At 38.8% G+C, this 21276-nt stretch overlaps 1 protein-coding gene across 5 annotated transcripts in view; it reads right to left on the bottom strand.

Moving 5' to 3' along the window:
- OPHN1 (oligophrenin 1) overlaps positions 1-21276 on the bottom strand; it is a 635000-nt gene that overhangs the window by 264250 nt on the left and 349474 nt on the right. For all 5 annotated transcript variants that reach the window (XM_061409853.1, XM_061409851.1, XM_061409855.1 and 2 more), the window contains 2 exons: positions 6268-6359; positions 1703-1781 (listed from right to left, as the gene is read on the bottom strand). In XM_061409853.1, the coding sequence (XP_061265837.1) occupies positions 1703-1781; positions 6268-6359 (171 nt within the window). The remainder of the gene's footprint in view (positions 1-1702; positions 1782-6267; positions 6360-21276) is intronic.

The following is a 21276-nucleotide window of genomic DNA, read 5'->3' as shown; positions in this document are numbered from 1 at the left end:
TGTCCCATTCATTCTCTAGACTTCAAAATTCATATCTCTAAAATTATCAGCATTGCAGTAGATGTTCCTTCAAGAACTGATCTTCTTACTATGTGTAATATTAGTGAATTGGGGAGGGGGGTTGTTAGTAGAGCAGAAGCAACATTAGTAATGCAGGAAATAAGTCCTTTATGTGCCATCTGTATAATCTGTTTTAACAATCTCTCATTTTAAAATAAAATTTTCTGCCTATATGTGTATGCCCATGGATAGGTCAGTGAGACAGGTCAAGTTGATAAGGATCCACATTCAGAGGGCCCATGTTCTAACATCATTCTTCACAAAAAGCCATCTGTATCCTTTGATTTTTAAAACTTTAAAGGGGGAGCAAGTTTAGGAGAGGGAATTAAGAGTAAAATGACTTACAACATTGTAAATTAAGTATATTTTGATTAAAAAATAAGAAATAAATATGAACAACAACAAAAAAGAATAAAATGTCTTGCTGGGCTTGCTAGTATCCTGCTAGAAAAATATCATAGGCATGTAATGGTTAAGTTCCAAGTTTCTGTGAGAGAAGGGAGCAGAGAAAGGCCCTGGCCTATTTTCTGGATGACAGTCCTTACAACACCAGTTCTCTCCTGGTATCTTCTTAGTTGCTATACATGCAATCTTATAGCTGGGCCTTCCTCACTAGTCTTCAAGGCACTAGAAACCACAAAAAGAAGTCCCTGTAATGTATTCTCACTTTTAGCAAGCTTTTGCCTTGCATAAGGCAAGAAGATTAGATTGTACCCAAATACTACTGAATTTCAGTAGCTTTGCACCAAGACTTCAGACCAGTGAGAAGAACTTCAAACTGATACAGCATATTATGGTTGACAAACTGGCTTTCAATTGATTTCTTTCAAAGAAACTATGTGAGATAGCTAGAACAGAAATTATTAAAGCCATTTCATCAAAGAGAAGAATCTCAGAGAAATTAAATAAGTAGTTCAAGGTCACACAATCATTGAATGGCAGAATCAGACCCAAATATAACCTTTTGGGATTCCAAAATTAAGAAGCTGACATTACATCATATGCCACAAGAAGAAACCTACACAGAAGATACTGAAGAAAAAAAATGCCTTTTGGTGACCTGACTGTTCATATTGGTCTTTCTATGATAATTGTTAGCCCTGTAAAAGTATTCCTTGTAATCCTATGTAACAGTGTTCCAAACGGAATGGTGCATTGTGGGATATAGGATGGCAATGCCATCTCCTGCCCTTAAAGAGAATAAGCTGACTTAGGAATGTAAGGGAGAGGCAGTAAAACCATTCTGAATAAAATCTTAATAAATGCTTGTTCACAGTCATGAAAATTATTTTCCATCCTTATATATGAACACATATTAATGCTATAAACTACAAACAGGCTTAATTTCTTTCTTAAGAAAACCTTGTGGGCATAGCTGTATAAGAAGAAAGAAGCTGAGAAACCTAGTTTCTGGTCCCTTGTGATGCCTTTCTGAGGCTAATTCTAGAGAAGTCCTTTACCATCTCTGGAACTCAAGTTGCCTAACTTGTTAAACAAGAAATGTTATTCAGCATTTCCTTCTAACTCTAAACTTTTGAGTATGAATTATCTACCATCATTTAATTGTCCTGGACTCACTGCTACCACTAGAGCACAATCATATACTGGCCTATGTTACTGAGGTTTCCCCAGGGTAACTTACAGGTTCTTTCCCATCCATAGCCTCCATCCATAGTCTTCTGTTAGCTTCTGAAAGAGCTTGCAGAGTGATGGTTCCTGGTCTAAGGAATAAATGACAAGTTGAGAGCAGAAAAGTTAACTGAGAGAATTGAGTCTTATAATCTAGGGTTCCGCTCAGCCCTGAGAGTTACGACACTGAGCAGACACAGGGATATAGATTGCCAATTTTTCAAAATCTTTGTTTACTCAGAAAAACAATGGAACTTAGAGAACAGTAATTTTGGAAACATTGGTGGAGGTAGTATCTTGGTGGCTTCATGCCAGGGTCAGGCAAGGAAATATGAAGGCAGATGCTGACACCTCACCATAATACAGACTTAAATTGATACCACTGTGTGCTTAAAACAAACTGAAGCTCTCCCTGCCTCTTGCTCTTAGAAGCCAGTCATTTGGTCTGAGTTCAAATGGTTCTGAGCATGTTCACTGTAAGTACATGTATCAGGAAAATGGCTTTGATACTTCTACCACCTAGGATGTCCAAGGAGCACTTTGGTTGCAAAGAAGTCAACAACATGCACAGGGAGGCCTTCTGGCTGATTTAAGCAATCTTATTTTTTTTTTTTAAGCAATCTTATAAATAATAACAACAACTACTAGTTACTGAATGCTCAGCAAGTGCCATAGTACTATAAGTACTTTATAGGTATAAATTCACTTAATCTACACAGGAAGCCTATAAAGCAGGGACTATAGAAATCCCTATTTTACAGAAGGGAAAACTGAGGCACAGAGAAGTTACCTGAGTCCGTGGTAAGTGTAGAGCCAGGGTTTTGATTTAGGAATTTTATTCCAGCAGCCATGTTCTTTCTTAGCTAATACATTATAAGGCCTCTTCTGCATGACATACAACTTGAAATCCAATTTTATTTTATTTATTTCCAGTAACTGCAACTATATACCCAGATATACCCCAATTTGGTATACACTGTTCTTCTCGGACCTTCAAAACCAAACTGGAATTTGGGGATTAATCATATTACTTGCAGGCATAAGGTCACTTCCATTCTCTGCCTAGTTGTGCCACCAGGAGATATTTGTTCCTCTCGCTCCTTCCATGTTAAGATGAGACCTCTCTGAGTCATGAAACAGTAACAGAGTAATGACAAGAGAGTTCAGTGGAAAAGTCACTGTGCTTCAATTTCTTTAGCCATAAAAGATTTGGATCTGATGAACTGGTAGGTCCTTTTTAGTCTGATACCATGGGATTCCTATCCTACCTGTCCTTCTGTCTCTTACTACATTAAAGTACTCCTTAATAAGTAAAGCCCCCAAATGATCTTTAAGCCAGAATCAATTGAAAACTAGGACTTCGCTTTCAGTACTGGACTCTTTTCAAGTTTACCTTTCTCTAAGAAATATCCAACCTTTTAGACATATCTTATGGGGCTAGAAAGTCTACAAATCTCTGTAAAAATAATTACCCAGATGGATCCTGAAGCTAGAAAGAAGGAAAGCAAGAAAATGGGCAAAAAACATAAAGCAGATGCTGCAGACTAGATATGAAGTTAAACCTATTACAGACACATTTTTCCTATTTAGGAAATCAGAAAGCTGGTATGTATCCTTCCTTGATCATACAGAGAAGCTGAAAGAATAAATAAGTGACTATTCAGGAAGCATTTGGAGATTCTCTGGTGCTACTAAAAGTCAAATTCAAAGAACAATGTTGTTAAGAACAAAATGACAAAGTAGAAAGAGTACTGATTTCTAGGCAGGCTTTTCCATCATGATTTTAGACAAATCCTGTGCCCACCCTGAGGTCTCAGTCACTCCTCTAAAACAAAAAGGCATATATAACATATTTGCAGTAGAGTTCAGTGGTTAAGAATGTGGGCTTGACAATTAGTATACCTGGATTTGGATCCTAGCTCTAACATTTACTAGTTGTATAATCTAAGTGCTTAACTTCTCTCTGTCTCCTGGTCTTTGTGAGATTGGGATAGAAACACTGCCCACTTCATGTGACTGTGATGAAGACTAAAGGAAATTATGCATTTAAAACGAGGTGGATGAAAATGGATCCTATTATACAGAGTGAAGTAAGTCAGAAAGAGAAACACCAATGCAGTATATTAATGCATATATATGGAATTTAGAAAGATGGTAATGACAACCCTATATGGAAGATAGCAAAAGAGACACAAATGTAAAGAACAGACTTTTGGACTCTGTGAGAGAAGGCGAGGGTGGGATGATTTGAGAGAATAACATTGAAACATGTATATTACCATATGTAAAATAGATGACCAGTACAGGTTTGATGCATGAAGCAGGGCACTCAAAGCCAGTGCTCTGGGACAACCCAGAGGGATGGGTTGGGGAGGGAGGTTGGAGGGAGCTTCAGGATGGGGGGAACACATGTACACCCTGGCTGATTCATGTCAATGTATGGCAAAAACCACCACAATATTGTAAAGCAATTAGACTCCAATTAAAATAAATAATTAAAAAAGCAAAGAAAAACAATAAAATAAAGGTTGAGAATGGTGCCTAGCACATAGAGGTACTCAAGTGAATGTTAGTCATTGTCATCATCAATGTTATTATTATTACTATAATGTCCTTCAAGTTCTGATGAGCTATGAGACTGTGGCTTCAAATATTGGTAGGAACAATAAAAAAAAAGTTATCCTCTATCCCAGAAATAGAAAAGGGGATTCAAAGAGCCATCTGTTCAATTCAGCAGGGAACATGAGTACAGGTGCCTGATGTCTACTGCGAGGCCTGCCTCTGCCCCTTATATCAGATTGACCAGCCAGGAAAGCAGATGCGAACATCATATTACTCAGAAAACTCCACACACACAGAGACACCTCAGCATCTGTGCATTATTATATTTGACCCTCTATCTCACAACATATTTATTCTGCTTATAATAGACAATGGAATAAAATTGAAAAGAACATGGGGTTTAGAGACCTACAGACCAGAGTTTGAGCTCAATCTTGCCACTATGTGACTTTGATTAGGCAAGGCAATTAAACATATACAAGTCCCCGTCTCCTCACCTGTAAAATAAGGGCGGAGTTCAGTGGAGGAATATTTTTTAAATGCCCAATATGTGGTAAGTAAAATCATAGCTATATCAAAACTTTAATCCTGAGTTCTAGCTTCAGAATTCCCCAGTATTCTTGGGTAGGGGAAAATTTTAAAAATGAATACCAGATTCAGTATCTACTATGAGCCATACATAGCACTAGATGCAATATATCTATAGATAGATAGATAGATCCTTATAAATATATATTGATCCTTGCCCTCAACCTCAGGGCCAAACTGTTTGCAAATGCTTTGAGTCTATGAGAATAATACTTGTAGGTGGCTTGCAAATTTAAGCTGAAAACTGAATCAGAATGGAATTAGACACAGAAAAACTTTAACTTTATTTAAGTGCATTAATTCAGCAGACCCAAAGACACTAAAGGTTCATAAAAAGAAAGCCACAGCCAACAGTTGCTTTCCCCTTCCTACTGAGCTCAAAGTTGTGGGGTGGAAATGAGTGACAGCCTCATGATTTTCACTAACACTGTTTACTATTACAGCCATCTTTGACTGGGACCATCCATTCTTAACAAAGAGAGCATATAGATTCACATACATAAATTTAAAATGGGAAAGGGAACTAATAGCTACTTATACCAAGACCAAAAAAAATGCCTTATTTTCTTAATCTGATCTATATGATTCTAGTCACTGATAGTTTTGCTCATATGATATTGTAATTCAACCAAGTTCCTTTCTAGCAATCTGATCTTTTGTTAAATTCTATTATAATACTTAATGCCAAATACATAGGAATAATAGATGGAAATAAAATACAGAAACACATATACTCACTAAATTGTGGATCAACTTCCCAACTACATAAAATGTCTCTTTCCAAAGTTACTCCAAATGCTCTCATTTTAAAATTCAAAAGTAAAAGTTAAAGTTCCCTACCAATAAATTGTCCAGGTTGAAAAGACAAAAAGAGAGAATTGGATAGGAACAAATGCAACCAAGTCCAAAGATTGCAAGCTTTGCTGAAATCAGAAAGTTGATAATTAAACTATTTACACTTTACATAAATATCTGCAAGGTAGGAAAAGTCCACATCATTTGTACCAAATGGGGGAAAAAAAGCATCCCCAGTAGAACTACCACCTTCCATCCAATCTACGTTCCCTTAAATATGTGTTTCAATTAATTTGTTCTTGTATATTGGGATAAAAAAGAATGAGTTTTGTTATCCTGTTCTTTTGCAGCATCACCAAATACTGACCTTTTGCATATATCATAGCAAATTAAATCCTAGGAGTAACTTCTGCCTACAGCAAGTAAGGCAAAGCTGACTGAACCTTGAATAGAGAGAACCAGCTCTGGTCCAGCTCTAACAGGGATCTCTGGGAGGGGCAGCCAAAAGAGCCAATAAAATGGTGTCATGAATAGTTTTGCTCATTTTTATCAAAAAGAGATGACAGATGAAAATAAAATACCTACCCAGGCTCAGAAACTGGCACATGGGATGCTGCCAGTTCACATCCTTACCTTTCATTTGTTTCTATATCGAAACAGAATCTCTTATCGATAGACTCCGTCTTCCTTCTCACACAGTACTTCAGAGTTAAGTCCAAGGGCCCCTGAAATAACAGAAGGATGAATAGCCAGTTTGTAAAAAATACACAGAAGCTTCTTTTGCTTACTGCAGTGTCCTTAATGTCACTTGGAAGGCATCTGTTACGGCAGCAGGAACAATGTTTAGCCTCATTGAGGACCTTGTCCCCTCAAAGCGTAGTTGTAGCAAGGTGGCAGATGGTTTTTCTCTGTTCCAAAAATCAATGACTGAGTTCAGAAGAAACTGCTCAGAATAAACCAGTATTCTTTTCCAAGTATGGTATATTAAATAGGAAACTCATAAGGGGGATGTAGGAGAAATGGGGTGCACAAATGGTATTAAGTATACAAAATAAAATTTCATGAGACTTCTAGGTAGGGAGATTACACTGGGTAAGTGGTTTCTGAAATGTCCCTTCCATTACAGTGGCAGATAGAAGATAGGAGGAAAAACATTTTTGGTTTCCCATTTCCAGAACCTTTAAGATGATGGGAATTACAAAAGCAGTCTCTCCAAAGATAGGGCAGGAGTAGGGAAAATAAGGATATTTTTGTCATAGTCAAGGTGGAATTTGGTATTTCATGTGTGCAGGACAACGTATCCCACATTAGTCTTGTGGGCACTTAACAAAACCATAGAAATTCATTGGGTTCACAGGTTGAGTGTGTGTTAAGTTGCTTCAGTCATGTTCAGCTCTTTGCCACCCCATGGACTATAGCCTGCCATGCTCCTCTGTCCATGAGATTCTCCAGGCAAGAATACTGGAGTGGGTTGCCATGTCCTCCAGGGGACCTTCCTGACCCAGGGATCGAACCTGTGTTCCCTGTGGCTTCTACACTGCTGGAAGATTATTTACCACTGAGTCACAAGGGAAGCCCATGTTCACAGATTAAAATTCCTCAAATCCCACCTAGTTCAGTTTACAACAGAGGCAATGTGGTATAGAAAAGAGAAGTAACATTTATTGATTACTAATACATGCCACATATTATGCTAGGTATCTTTAAACCACTTTTCTTCATAACAGCCCTAAGAGGGAAGTGAAGCTCAGAGGGGCAAAATGGCTCACCCAAAGTCACCCAAGTCAGAATAGTAGAAATATCAATAAACTAAGAAGTTTAAAAGCTGGGGTCTTGTCTCAGTTATGACTTTTACTAGGTATGTGGCCCAAGGTAAATAATTTTTCCTCTCTGAATATAAACTTCATAATCTATTAAATGGGAATAATACTACCAACCTTGCTGTCTCAAATTCAGAAACACTGAATTTGTGTTTCTGCCCAAAGTGCCAAGTTTGTACCTAAGCACTATACTGTCCTAACTGGCCCATACAGTTGATCATCAAATAAATTCCCTCTCATTGTCACACTCAAGCCCTTTGCAGGTCTATCGTTTTTCTTGCTCCTGCACTAGAGAAACACAATTCTATATTCATCTTTCAATCTGCCTTCTAAAACTCCAACACTTAGGATATCAAGCATTGTCAGCCTTGCAAGATAAGAGTAATTAACTACATCATGTGCTCACATTCCCTTTTTAAACTCTCAACTCCATTAGATTTGGTGAGATGACATCACAGCTCAAGGGACAACATCCTTCCCACCACTCCAGGTTTACCTTCAGCCACCCTCATCTAATTTATGATGTCCCATCAGTGTGAAAGAACTCCTATTTCACACATGTATCATGCTCTTTCATGACTCCAACTTTGCATATATTGTTTCCTCCACCCAAAATGACTTTATCTATATTCTTTGACAAACTCACTTGTGCTACAACCTGCAGTTCAGCTTTCATTTCCTCAAAAATCTTTCCCCAATATATATACTGTCTACTTTGTGTTTTCTGCATTGTATTAAAGCCTCTCTTTTTCACGTCTGATTCCCCTACTTGACTAAGAACTCAAGGATGTGGGCAGCATCTTATTTATCTTTATATCTCTAGCACCTAGTAAAAAGTTAGTGTTCAATAAATATTTATAAACTAGACTATCATCCTTGACATTTTTTCTGATGAGAAAAATGATAGTGAGCAACCATAACTGATTTACTCAATATCACAATTTATTAGGCCTTGGAACTAGGATTTAAGACTAGTTCTTGAAACAAGAGTGCCCAAGATGGTGGAGTAGGAGAAACCTGAGCTTACCTCCTCCCATAGGCCCACCAAAATTACTGAGACAGACAGACCTCAGACCCTTTGTTGCCGTGTTGCAATGCTTGCACATGGCCACACCACTGTTCCAGCAACAAAATGCAAGCAAATTGTATGGGACCAAAAATAACTGCATGCATGCCCAGTTGGGACAAATTGTGGACAAAAGATACAAAGAGACAAAAAAAAACTGCCACTTTTGAAGAGCCTGGAGCAAAAGCAGGGGGATGGGAGCAAAAGCAGAGTATTGTGCATGCCCCCTACACACACCACCACCTATGGTGTGGACAAAAAGCCTAAGCTACCCCTCTGTTCCAACCCGTGGACACACTTCTACCCTCACCCCTATAAGGACCAACCTTGCCCTGCTTTGGGAGGCAATCAAGTAAGGGAACTTGTTGTCTGTTCTTGCTGCCCCTGATGCATCAGGGGCCACAATAAAGCCTTGCCTGAACTTCTTGTCTGGTCTGTAGTCAATTTCTATTGATTGGGGAAGGCCAAGAACCCTGTTCAGTAACATTACAACTATTTACAGAGCAACAGTCAATGGTGAGAATGACCTGAAGACTAGCAGGAAAGATCTTCTACAATTACAGATATAAGGAAAGAATCACAACTAGATAGGTGGGAGGGGCGCATGCATGGTAGAGTCAAGGCCCACACCTCTAAACAGGTGATCCACAAATAAGAGGATAATCACAATCGTAGAATTTATCCTCAAGGAGCAAGGGGTTTGATCTTCATATTAGATTCCTAGTCAAGGGGTCCTGAACCGAGAAGACAAGGCCTCAGAATATATGACTTTGAAAGCCAGCAGGGCTTGCTTTAAGGAGAGCCAGAGGTGTACAGGAAATAGGTATTCTATTCTTAAAGGTTGCACACAAAATCTCACATGCTCTGAGAAGCAAGGAGGAAGGTTCCTGGGTCATATTCACCTGCTGATAGTAGAGAGCCATACAGAGAGACATGAGCCAAGTGGAACTCACCCTGGGGACATAGAAGCTGGAGGCTACCATTTTGAGGTGCTAATTCTACCATGAGGAAAAAAATGCTAGAAAGCACCATTTTGGAATCCTCCCTGTAGCTTATTAATGTTGGACATGGCCCTATCCACCAGCCAGTTAGCACAAGCCCTAGGAGCCATACAGGGATACAGCTGCATCCACCAGCAGGCTAGAGGCAGCAATAGGTCCCCCAGGACTACCCAGACACTCCAGGATCCAGGCCCACCCACCAATAAGCTGGCATGAGCCCCAAGGAACTCGTTTACTCTGCAGCAGACAGGTAACAGCCCTAGAACATATTGGGCCCCAACACTGCCAAGCAATGTGCTGAAATCAGCTTTGAGATACATCATGTCCCACAACCAGCTTACCCAAGATCCAGACCCACCAAGCAACAGGCTGATACCAAGCCCCAGGTCCCAGCTTGATCCAGCAGCAGCTTGACAACCGTTCTGGGACACTTTAGGCCTCACAAGAAGCCAACCAGTGCCCAGCCAAGCCCACCAGTGGGCCAGGACCAGGACACAGCCTAAACTACCAAGGGGCATTAACCAGTAACAGGGCTCCTTGGACCCCACCACCAACTGCAATAGAACTCAGACTGGCCCATCAGCAGGCAGAAGCTTCAGCAGTAGGTAAACAATCAGGTGGTGGGGATCAGCCCATGCTCACCAGTGTGCCCACAACAGTAGGCCCCACCAAAAGAGGGGCATATTTTTATATATAAAACATTCTATTCAAAAGCTTGCTGCAGAATATACATTCTTTTCAAATATACATGAGCCATTTTCAAAGACAGATCACAAGCTAAGGCACAAAACAAGTGTCAGTAAATTGAAGGAGATAGAAATCACACTAAGTATCTTTTATAATCACAACATTATGACTAGAAATCAACTATAAGAAAAAAAACTGCAAAAAACATAAACATATAGAGGATAAACAGTTGAACAACCAAAAGGATCACTGAAGAAATCAAAGAGGAAATAAAAAATACCTAGAGACAAAATGAAAATGAAAACACAACAATCCAAGTTTTATGGAATGCAGCAAAAGCAATTCAAAAATGGAATGTTACAGCAATATAAGTCTAACTCATAAAATGAGGAAAATCTCAAACAACCTAACCTTACACATAAAGTAACAAGAGAAAGAATAAACAAAAGCCAGTCACTACAAGAAAAGAAATCATAAGCTAGAGCAGAAATAAATGAAATATACACAACAATTAACAAAAAACAGAAAAGATTAATGAAACTAAGAGCTAGTTGAAAACATAAACAAAATTGATAAATATTTTCTCAGAGTCATCAAGGAAAAAGGAGGGCCCAAATCAATAAAATCAGAAATAAAAAAGGAGAAATTACAACAAACAACACAGAAGTCTATCAGGTCATAAGAGATTATTATGACCACTCACATACCAAAAAAAAATGGACAACCTAGGAGAAATGCCTATGAATAAATGTACAATCTTCCAAAATGGAATCAAAAAGAAATAGATATGCAAACAGGCCAATTACCAGTAATGAAACTGAATCCATAATTTAAAAAAAAAAAAAAAACAACAAAAAATCCAAACATACAAAAGTTCATAACCAGATGGCTTCACAGTTGAATTTCATCAATCATTTAAAGACTAACATCTATTCTTTTCAAACCATTTTCAAAAATTCAGTGGTAATACATTTCCAAACTCATTCTAAAAGGCCAAAACCAGACAAAGATACTACAAAAACAGAAAATTACACACTAATATCACTGATGCACATAAATGAAAATATCCTCGACAAAACTTTGGCAAATCCAATTTAACATTAAAAAGTTTGTACACCATGATCAACTGGGATTTATCCCAGGAATGCAAATATGGGTGAATATCTGCAAATCAATCAATGTGATACAGCACAGTAATAAACTGAAGACTAAAAATCATGCGATCACCTCAATAGATGCAAAAAGAACTTTTGTCAAAATGTGACATCCATTATGATAAAATAAATTCTTAATAAAGTTGATATGCAGGGAACATACCTCAACATATTTATTTTTAACATACCTATACATATTTACTATTAAAACCCAAATATGATGAGGCCAAAACTAACATCAAACAGTCAATGGTGAAAAGCTAAAAGCATCTCCTTTAAGAGCAGGAAAAAGACAAGGATACCAACTCTTGCTACTATTAGTGAACATATTGGAATTCTAGTCGACAGCAATCAGAGAAGAAAAATAAATAAATAAAACAAATCCCAAGTGAAAAAGAATAAATAAAGTGCGAGTATTTGTGGATGACATGATATCACAAATACAAAATCCTAAAGAAATCACCAAAAACCTATTAGAACTCATCGATGAATTTAGTAAAGTTGCATGATACAAAATTAAAATACTGGAAAGGGTGTGAAGAAAAGGGAAACTTCTTGCACTGTTGGTGGGAATGTAAATTGATACAGCCACTATGGTAAACAGAATGGAGTTTCCTTAAAAAGGGTGGAATAAACCTACCATATAATCTAACAATTCCACTACTGGACTTACACCCAGAGAAATTTATGAAGGAAAAAGACACAGGTACCCAGTGTTCATTGCAACACTATTTATAATACCTAGGACATGGAAAATCCCATGGACGGAGGAGCCTGGTAGGCTGCAATCCATGGGGTCGCTGAGGGTTGGACACAACTGAGCAACTTCACTTGCACTTTTCACTTTCATGCATTGGAGAAGGAAATGGCAACCCACTCCAGTGTTCTTGCCTGGAGAATCCCAGGGATGGGGGAGCCTGGTGGGCTGCCGTCTAGGGGGTCACACAGAGTCAGACACGACTGAAGTGACTTAGCAGCAGCAGCAGCAGGACATGGAAGGAACTTAGATGCACAGCGACAAGAGAGTGGATAAAGAAGCAGTGGTATGTATACACAATGGAATATTACTCAGGCATTGAAAGGAACACATTTGACTCAGTTCTAATGAGGTGGATGAATCTAGAGCCTATTAGAGTGAAGTAAGTCAGAAAGAGAAAAAAAAAAACTACTGTATATTAATGAATATTTGTGGAATCTAGAAAGATAGTACTGATGAAACTATTTGCAGAGTACCAGTGGAGACACAGACAAAGGAACAGACTTGAGGACACAGGAGAGGAAGGAGAGAATCGGACAAATGGAGAGAGAAGCATGGAAACAGATACACTACCATATGTTAAATAGACCAGTTCAGTTCAGTCGCTCAGTCCTATCTGACTCTGCAACCCCATGGACTCCAGCACACTAGGCTTCCCTGTCCATCACCAACTCTTGGAGTTTATTCAAACTCATCTCCATAGAGTCACTAATGCCATCCAACCATACCATTCTCTGTTGTCCTCTTCTCCTCCTGCCTTCAATCTTTCCCAGCATCAGGGTCTTTTCCAATGAGACAGTTCCTCGCATTAGGTGCCCAAAGGATTGTAGATTCAGCTTCAGCATCATTTCTTCCAATGACTATTCAAGACTGATTTCTATTAGGATGGACTGGTTGGATCTCCTTGCTGACCAAGGGACTCTCAAGAGTCCTCTCCAATACCACAATTCCAAAGCATCTATTCTTCAGCACTGAGTTTTCTTTATACTCCAACTCTCACATACGTACATGACTACTGGAAAAACCATAGATTTGGCTAGATGTACCATTGTTGGCAAAGTAACATCTCTGTATTTTAATAAGATGTCTAAGTTAGTCATAGCTTTTCTTTCAAGGAGCAAGCTGTATTCTAATTTCATGGCTGCAGTCACCATCTGCAGTGATTTTGGAGCCTGAAAGAATAAAGTCTGTCACTGTTTCCACTGTTTTCCCATCTATTTTCTATGAAGTAATGGGACTGGATTCCGTGATCTTAGTTTTCTGAATGTTGAGCTTTAAGTCAACATTTTCACTCTCCTTTTTCACTTTCATCAAGAGACTCTTTACTTCTTCACTTTCTGCCATAAGGGTGGTGTCATCTGCATATCTGAGGTTATTGATATTTCTCCTGGCAATCTTGATTCCAGCTTGTGCTTCATCCAGTACAGCACTTTGCATGATGTACTCTGCATAAAAGTTAAATAAGCAAGGTGACAATATACAGCCTTGACGTACTCCTTTCCTGATTTGGAACCAGTCTCTGGTGCCATGTCCAGTTCTAACTGTTGCTTCCTGACCTGCATACAGATTTCTCAGGAGGAAGGTCATGTGGTGTGGTATTTCCATCTGTTTAACAATTTTCCATACTTTATTGTGATCCACAGAGTCAAAGGCTTTGGCATAGTCAATAAAGCAGAAGTAGATTTTTTTTTGAAACTCTCGTGCTTTTTCAATTATCCAACAGATGTTGGGAATTTGATTTCTGGTTCCTCTGAGTTTTCAAAATCCACCTTGAATATCTGGAAGTTCATGGTTCATGTATTGTTGAAGCCTGGCTTGGAAAATTTTCACTATTTCTTTGCTAGCATGTGAGAAGAGTGAAATTGTGTGGTAGTTTGAGCATTCTTTGGCATTGCCTTTCTTTGGGATTGGAATGAAAACTGACCTTTTCCAGTCCTGTGGCCACTGCTGAGTTTTCCAAATTTGCTGGCATATTAAATGCAGCACTTTCACACCATCATCTTTTAAGATTTGTAATAGCTCAACTGGAATTCCATCACCTCCACTAGCTTTGTTCACAGTGATGCTTCCTAAGGCCCACTTCACTTCACATTCCAGGATGTCTGGCTCTAGGTGACTGATCACACCACTGTGGTTATCTGGGTCATGATGATATTTTTTGTATAGTTCTTCTGTGTATTCTTGCCACCTCTTCTTAATATCTCTGCTTCTGTTAGCTCCATACAATTTCTGTCCTATATTGTGCACATCTTTGCATGAAATACTTCCTAGGTATCTCTAATTTTCTTGAAGAGATTTCTAGTCTTTCCCATTCTGTTGTTTTTCTCTATTTCTTTGCATGATCACTGAGGAAGGCTTTCTTTGGGACTCTGCATTCAAATGGGTATATCTTTCCTTTTCTCCTTTGCCTTTCACTTCTCTTCTTTTCTCAGCTATGTGTAAGGCCTCCTCAGATAACAATTTTGACTTTTTGCATTTCTTTTTCTTGGGGATGGTCTTGATAACTGCCGCCTGTACAATGTCACAAACCTCTGTCCATATTTCTTCAGGTACTTTGTCTATCAGATCTAATCCCTAGAATCTATTTGTCACTTCCACTGTATAATCATAAGGGATTTGATTTAGGTCATTCCTGAATGGTCTAGTGGTTTTCTCTACTTTCTTCAATTTAAGTCTGAATTTAGCAATAAGGAATCCAAGGTCTGAGCCACAGTCAGCTCCCAATCTTGTTTTTGCTGACTGTATAGAGCTTCTCCATTTTTGGCTACTAAGAATATAACCAATCTGTCTTTGGTATTGACCATATGGTGATGTCCAGGTGTAGAGTCTTCTCTTGTGTTGTTGGAAGAGGGTGATTTTTTATGACCAGTGTGTTCTTTTTGCAAAACTCTGTTAGCCTTTTCCCTGCTTCATTTTGTATTCCAAGACCAAATATTTCTGTTATTCCAGGTATCTCTTGACTTCCTACTTTTGCACTGCAGTCCCCTATAATGAAAAGGACATCTTTTTTGGGTGTTAGTTCTATAAGGTCTTATAAAATAGATTGCCAGTGGGAATTTGCTGTATGATTCAGTGACCTGAAATGGGTGCTCTGTGATAAGCTAGAGGGTTGGGATGGGGTGGGAGCTGGGAGGGAGGTTCAAAAGGGAGGGGACGTAGGTATACCTATGGGTGATTCATGTTGATGTATGGCAGAAACCAACATAAAATTGTAAAGCAATTATCCTTCAATTAAAAATAAATACTTTAAAATGAAATCTGTGGCAATTATGCACACTGGAAACAAACTGTCAGAAAGAGAAACTAATAAAACAATTTACAATCACATAAAAAAGAATAAAAAACCTAGAGATAATCTAAGGAGGTAAAATACCTGTACTCAAGAGAAGTATAAGGCACTAAGGAAAGGAACTGAAGATGATACAAACAAATGGAAAGATACTCCATACTCGTGGATTAGAAGAATTAATATTATTAAAATGACCATATGATCCAAGGTAATTTACAGATTGTATGTAATTAATATCAAAATAGCAATGCCATTTTTCACATAACTACAACAAGTAATTCTAAAATTTGTATGTACATGCAAAGACCTTGAATAACTAAAACAATTTTGAGAAGGAAGAACAAAGCTGAAGTTAACATACTCCCTGATTTCAAACTATACTATAAAGATAAATGGCAACCCACTGCAGTATTCCTGTCTGGAAAATCCCACAGTAGAGGAGCCTGGTGGGCTACAGTACATGGGGATGCAAAGGGCTGAACACAAATGACCAACTACAAATGCATGCTGAATAATCAAAACGATATTTTTCTGGCATAAAAACAGACACAAAAATCAGTGCAACAGAACACAGAGAACAGAAAGTATCCACACTTATACAGTCCAATTATTCTGTGACAAAGAATGCAAGAATATACAATGGGAAATAAATATTCTCTTTAGTAAATGGTGTTGGGAACCTGGACAGCTACATGCGAAATAATTAAACTGGACTATTTTTCACACTGTAAACAAAATTAAATGCAAAATGAATGAAAGACTCAGGTGGAGAATTTGAAAGCATAAAAATCCTAGAAGAAAACATAGGCAGTTCTCTCTGACATTGGGCTTTAGCAATATTTTTTGTTTTGTTAATTTATTTATTTTAATTGCAGGCTAATTATTTACAATATTGTAGTGGTTTTTGCCATACATTGACATGAATCAGCCATGAGTGTACATGTGTTCCCCATCCTGACACTCCCTCCCACCTGCCTCCCCAACCCATCCCTTAGGGTCATCCCAGTTTGTTTGTTTGTTTGTTTTTTAATCTTCTCAGGAAAAATTAACAACAGCAAAAATAAACAAATGGGACTTCCTCAACCTAAAAAGCTTTTGCAAGGCAAAGGAAACTATCAACAAAATGAAAAAGCCACCTTCTGAATGGGAGGAAATATGTGTAAATGATATACCTGATAAAGGGTAAATAGGCAAAATATACAGGAAACTCATAAAATTCAAAATCAAAGAAAATATTAAAGAGTGCACAAGGGAACTAATTTTTTTGAAAACAAACAAACAAACAAACAAATGGCCAACAGGAACATTAAAAGATGTTCAGTATCACTAATCATCGGGTGAATGAGCTTTCACCAGAGTGAGTTTCACCTCACATCTGTCTGAATGACTATCATCAAAAGGAATGCAAATAATTCAATTAAAAGGGCAGAGGGAAAAAACAAGTAAAAGAAGGGCTTGCTCTAATCTGCTAAGAAGCTATGTTGTTGTTGTTCAGTCACTCACGTATCCAATTCTTTGCAACCCCATGGACTGCAGCACACTAGGCTTCCCTGTCCTTCATTATCTCCTGGATTTAACTCAAACTCACGTCCACTGAGTAGATGATGCCATCGAAATATCTCACCCACTGTCACCCCATTCTCCTTCTACCCTCAATATTTCCCAGCATCAGGGTCTTTTCAATTGAGTTGACTCTTCCCATCAGGTGGCCAAAGTACTGGAACTTCAGCTTCAGCATCAGTCCTTCAAATGAGTATTCAGAGTTGATTCTTTAAGGGTTGACTGTTTTGATCTCTGAATTGCAAGAGACTCTCAGGAGTCTTCACCGGCAACACAGTTTGAAATCATAAAATTCAGTTTTCAGCCTTCTTTATGGTTCAACTCTCACATCTATACATGACCACTGGAAAAACCATAGCTTTGACTATAGGGACCTTTGTCAGCAAATAAATGTCTCAGCTTTTTAATATGCTGTCTCAGTTCAATTGAGTTCAGTAGCTCAGTCGTGTCTGACTCTTTTCAACCCCATGGACTGCAGCATGCAGGCTTCCCTGTCCACCACCAATTCCCGGAGCTTACTCAAATTCATGTCCATTGGACTCGGTGGTGCTATCCAACTATCTCATCCCCTGTCTATCTCTTCTCTTTCCTCCTTCAATATTTCCCCAAATTAGGGTTTTTTACAATGAGTCAGTTCTTCACATCAGAAGGCCAAAATATTGGAGTTTCAGCTTCAGCATTAGTCCTTTCAATGAATAAACAGGACTGATTTCCTTTAGGATGGACTTGTTGGATCTCCTTGCAATCCAAGAGACTCTCAAGAGTCTTCTCCAGCACCACAGTTCAAAAGCATCGATTCTTCAGCACTCAGCTTTCTTTATAGTCCAACTCTTACATCTATACATGACTACTGCTGCTAAGTCACTTCAGTTGTGTCCAACTCTGTGTGACCCCATAGAAGGCAGCCCACTAGGCTCTCCCGTCCCTGGGATTCTCCAGGCAAGAACACTGGAGTGGGTTGCCATTTCCTTCTCCAATGCATGAAAGTGAAAAGTGAAAGTGAAGTCGCTCAGTCATATCCGACTCTTAGCGACCCCATGGACTGCAGGCCACCAGGCTCCACCATCCATGGGATTTTCCAGGCAAGAGTACTGGAGTGGGGTGCCATCGCCTTTTCCATACATGACTACTGGAAAAACCATAACTTTGACTAGATGGACTTTTGTTGGCAAAATAATGTCTCTGTTTTTTAATATGCTGTCTAGGTTGATCATAGCTTTTCTATCAAGAAGCAAGGGTCTTTTAATTTCATGGCTGCAGTCATCATCTGCAGTGATTTTGGAGCCCCATGGGGTCACACAGGGTCAGACATGACTGAAGCGACTTAGCAGCAGCAGCAGCAAAAATAAAGTTTGCCACTGTTTCCGTTGTTTCCCCATCTATTTGCCATGAAGTGATGGGACCAGATGCCGTGATCTTAGTTTTCGTAACGTTGAGTTTCAAGCAAACTTTTCCACTCTCCTCTTTGATTTTCATCAAGACACTCTTTAGTTCTCTGCTTTCAGCCATAAGGGTGGTATCATCTGAATATCTGAAGTTCTTGATATTTCTCCTGGCAAACTTGATTCCACCTTGTGCTTCATCCAGCCCAGCAATTCGCATGGTGTAGTCTGCACATAAATTAAATAAGCCAGGTGATATTATACGGCCTTGACATACTCCTTTCCCGATTTGGAACCAGTCTGTTCTTCCATGTCCCATTCTAACTGTTACTTCTTGACCTACATACAGATTTCTAAGAAGGCAGGTCAGTTGGTCTGGTATTCCCATCTCTTGAAGAATTCTCCACTGTTTGTTGTGATCCACACAGTCTAAGGGTTAGGCAGAGTCAATAAAGCAGAAGTAGATGGTTTTCTGAAACTCTCTTGCTTTTTTGATGGTCCAATGGATATTGGCAATTTAATCTCTGGTTCCTCTACATTTTCTAATTCAGGTTGAACATAAGGAAGTTCACGGATCATGTATTGTTGAAGCCTGGCTTGGAAAATTTTAAGCATTACTTTGCTAGCATGTGAGATGAGTGCAGTCATGTAGTAGACTGAATATTCTTTGGAATTGCCTTTCTTTGGGATTGGAATGAAAACTGACCTTTTCCAGTCCTGTGGCCATTGCTGAGTTTTCCACATTTGCTGGCATATTGAGTGCAGCACTTTCACAGCACCATCTTTTAGTATTTGAAATAAATATAGAACACTAAAAGATGAACTCCCTAGGTCAGTACATGTCCAATATGCTACTGCAGATCTGTAGAGAAATAACTTCAGAAAGAATGAAGAGACAGAGCCAAAGCAAAAACAACACCCAGATGTGGATGTTACTGATGATGGAAGTAAAGTCCGAGGCTGTAAAGAGCAATACTGAATAGGAATCTGGAATGCTAGATCCATGAATTAAAGCAAATTGGAAGAGGTCAAACAGGAGATGGCAAGAGTGAACACTGACATTTTAGGAATCAGTGAACTAAAATGGACTGGAATGGGTAAATTTAACTCAGATGATCATTATATCTACTACTATGGGCAAGAATCCCTTAGAAGAAATGGAGTAGCCATCATAGTCAACAAAGGAGTCCAAAATGCAGTACTTGGATGCAATCTCAAAAATGACAGAATGATCTCTGTTCATTTCCAAGGCAAACCATTCAATATCACAGTAATCCAAGTCTATACCCCGACGAGTAATGCTGAAGAAGCTGAAAAGTTCCATGAAGACCTACAAGACCTTCTAGAACTTACAACCAAAAAAGATGTTCTTTTCATTATAGAGGACTGGAATGCAAAAGTAGAAAGTCAAAAGATACTTGGAGAACAGGCAAATTTGGCCTTGGAGTACAAAATGAAGCAGGGAAAAGGCTAATAGAGTTTTGCCAAGAGAACACACTGGTCATAGCAAATACCCTCTTCCAACAACAGGAGAGAAGACTCTACACATGGACCTCACCAGATGGTCAATTCCAAAATCAGATCGATTATGTTCTTTATAGCCAGAGATGGAGAAGCTCTATACAATCAGCAAAAACAAGACCGGGAGCTAACTGTGGCTCAGATCATGGATTCCTTATTGCCAAATTCAGACTTAAATTGAAGAAAGTTTGGAAAACTACTAGACCATTCAGGAATGACCTAAATCAAATCCCTTACAATTATACAGTGGAAGTGACAAATAGATTCAAGGGATTAGATCTGATAGACAGAGTACCTGAAGAACTAAGGACAGAGGTTTGTGCCATTGTACAGGAGGCAGTGATCAAGACCATCCCCAAGAAAAAGAAATGCAAAAAGGCAAAATGGTTGTCTGAGGAGGCCTTACAAATAGCTGAGAAAAGTAGTGAAAGGCAAAAGAGAAAAGGAAAGATATGCCCATTTGAATGCAGAGTTCCAAAGAATAGCATGAAGGATAAGAAAGCCTTCCTCAGTGATCAATGCAAAGAAATAGAGGAAAACAATAGAATGGGAAAGACTAGAGATCTCTCTAGAAGAAAATTAGAACATTTCATGAAAAGATGTGCACAATAAAGGACAGAAATTGTATGGACCTAACAGAAGCAGAAGATATTAAGAAGACGTGGCAAGAATACACAGAAGAACTATACAAAAAGCTATCTGGGACTTCATGACCCAGATAACCACAGTGGTGTGATCACTCACATACAGCCATACATCCTGGAATGCAAAGTCAAGTGGGCCTTAGGAAGCATCACTATGAACAAAGCTAGTAGAGGTGATGAAATTCCAGTTGAACTATTTCAAATCCTAAAACATGATGCTGTGAAAGTGCTGCCCTCAATATGTCAGCAAATATGTTGTCTAGCTTTTCTTCCAAGGAGCAAGTGTGTGTTAATTTCTTGGCTGCAGTCACCATCCACGGTGATTTTTGAGCCCAAGGTAATAAAGTCTGTCACTGTTTCTATTGTTTGCCCATCTATTTGCCATGAAATGACAGGACCAGATTCCATGATCTTTGCTCTTTGAATGTTGAGTTTTAACCTAGCTTTTTCACTCTACTCTTTCTCCTTCATCAAGAGGCTCTTTAGTTCCTCTTCACTTTCTGCCATTAGGGTGGTGCCATCTTCCTATCTGAGGTCATTGATATTTCTCCAGTATATGTTGATTCCAGCTTGTGCTTCATCCAGCCCAGCATTTCACATGATGTACTTCTGCACAGAAGTTAAATAAACATGGTGGCAATATAACCTTGACATATTCCTTTCCCAATTTTAAACCAGTCTGTTGTTCCGTGTCCAGTTCTAACTGTTGCTGCTTTACCTGCATACAGTTTTCTCAGGAGGCAGGTAAGGTGGTCTGGTAT

Source organism: Bos javanicus, chromosome X, assembly GCF_032452875.1.
Source record: "Bos javanicus breed banteng chromosome X, ARS-OSU_banteng_1.0, whole genome shotgun sequence".
NCBI lineage: Eukaryota > Metazoa > Chordata > Mammalia > Artiodactyla > Bovidae > Bos > Bos javanicus.
The sequence above is the reverse complement of the archived record's forward strand: the minus strand, read 5'-3'. Positions and strand labels throughout refer to the sequence as shown.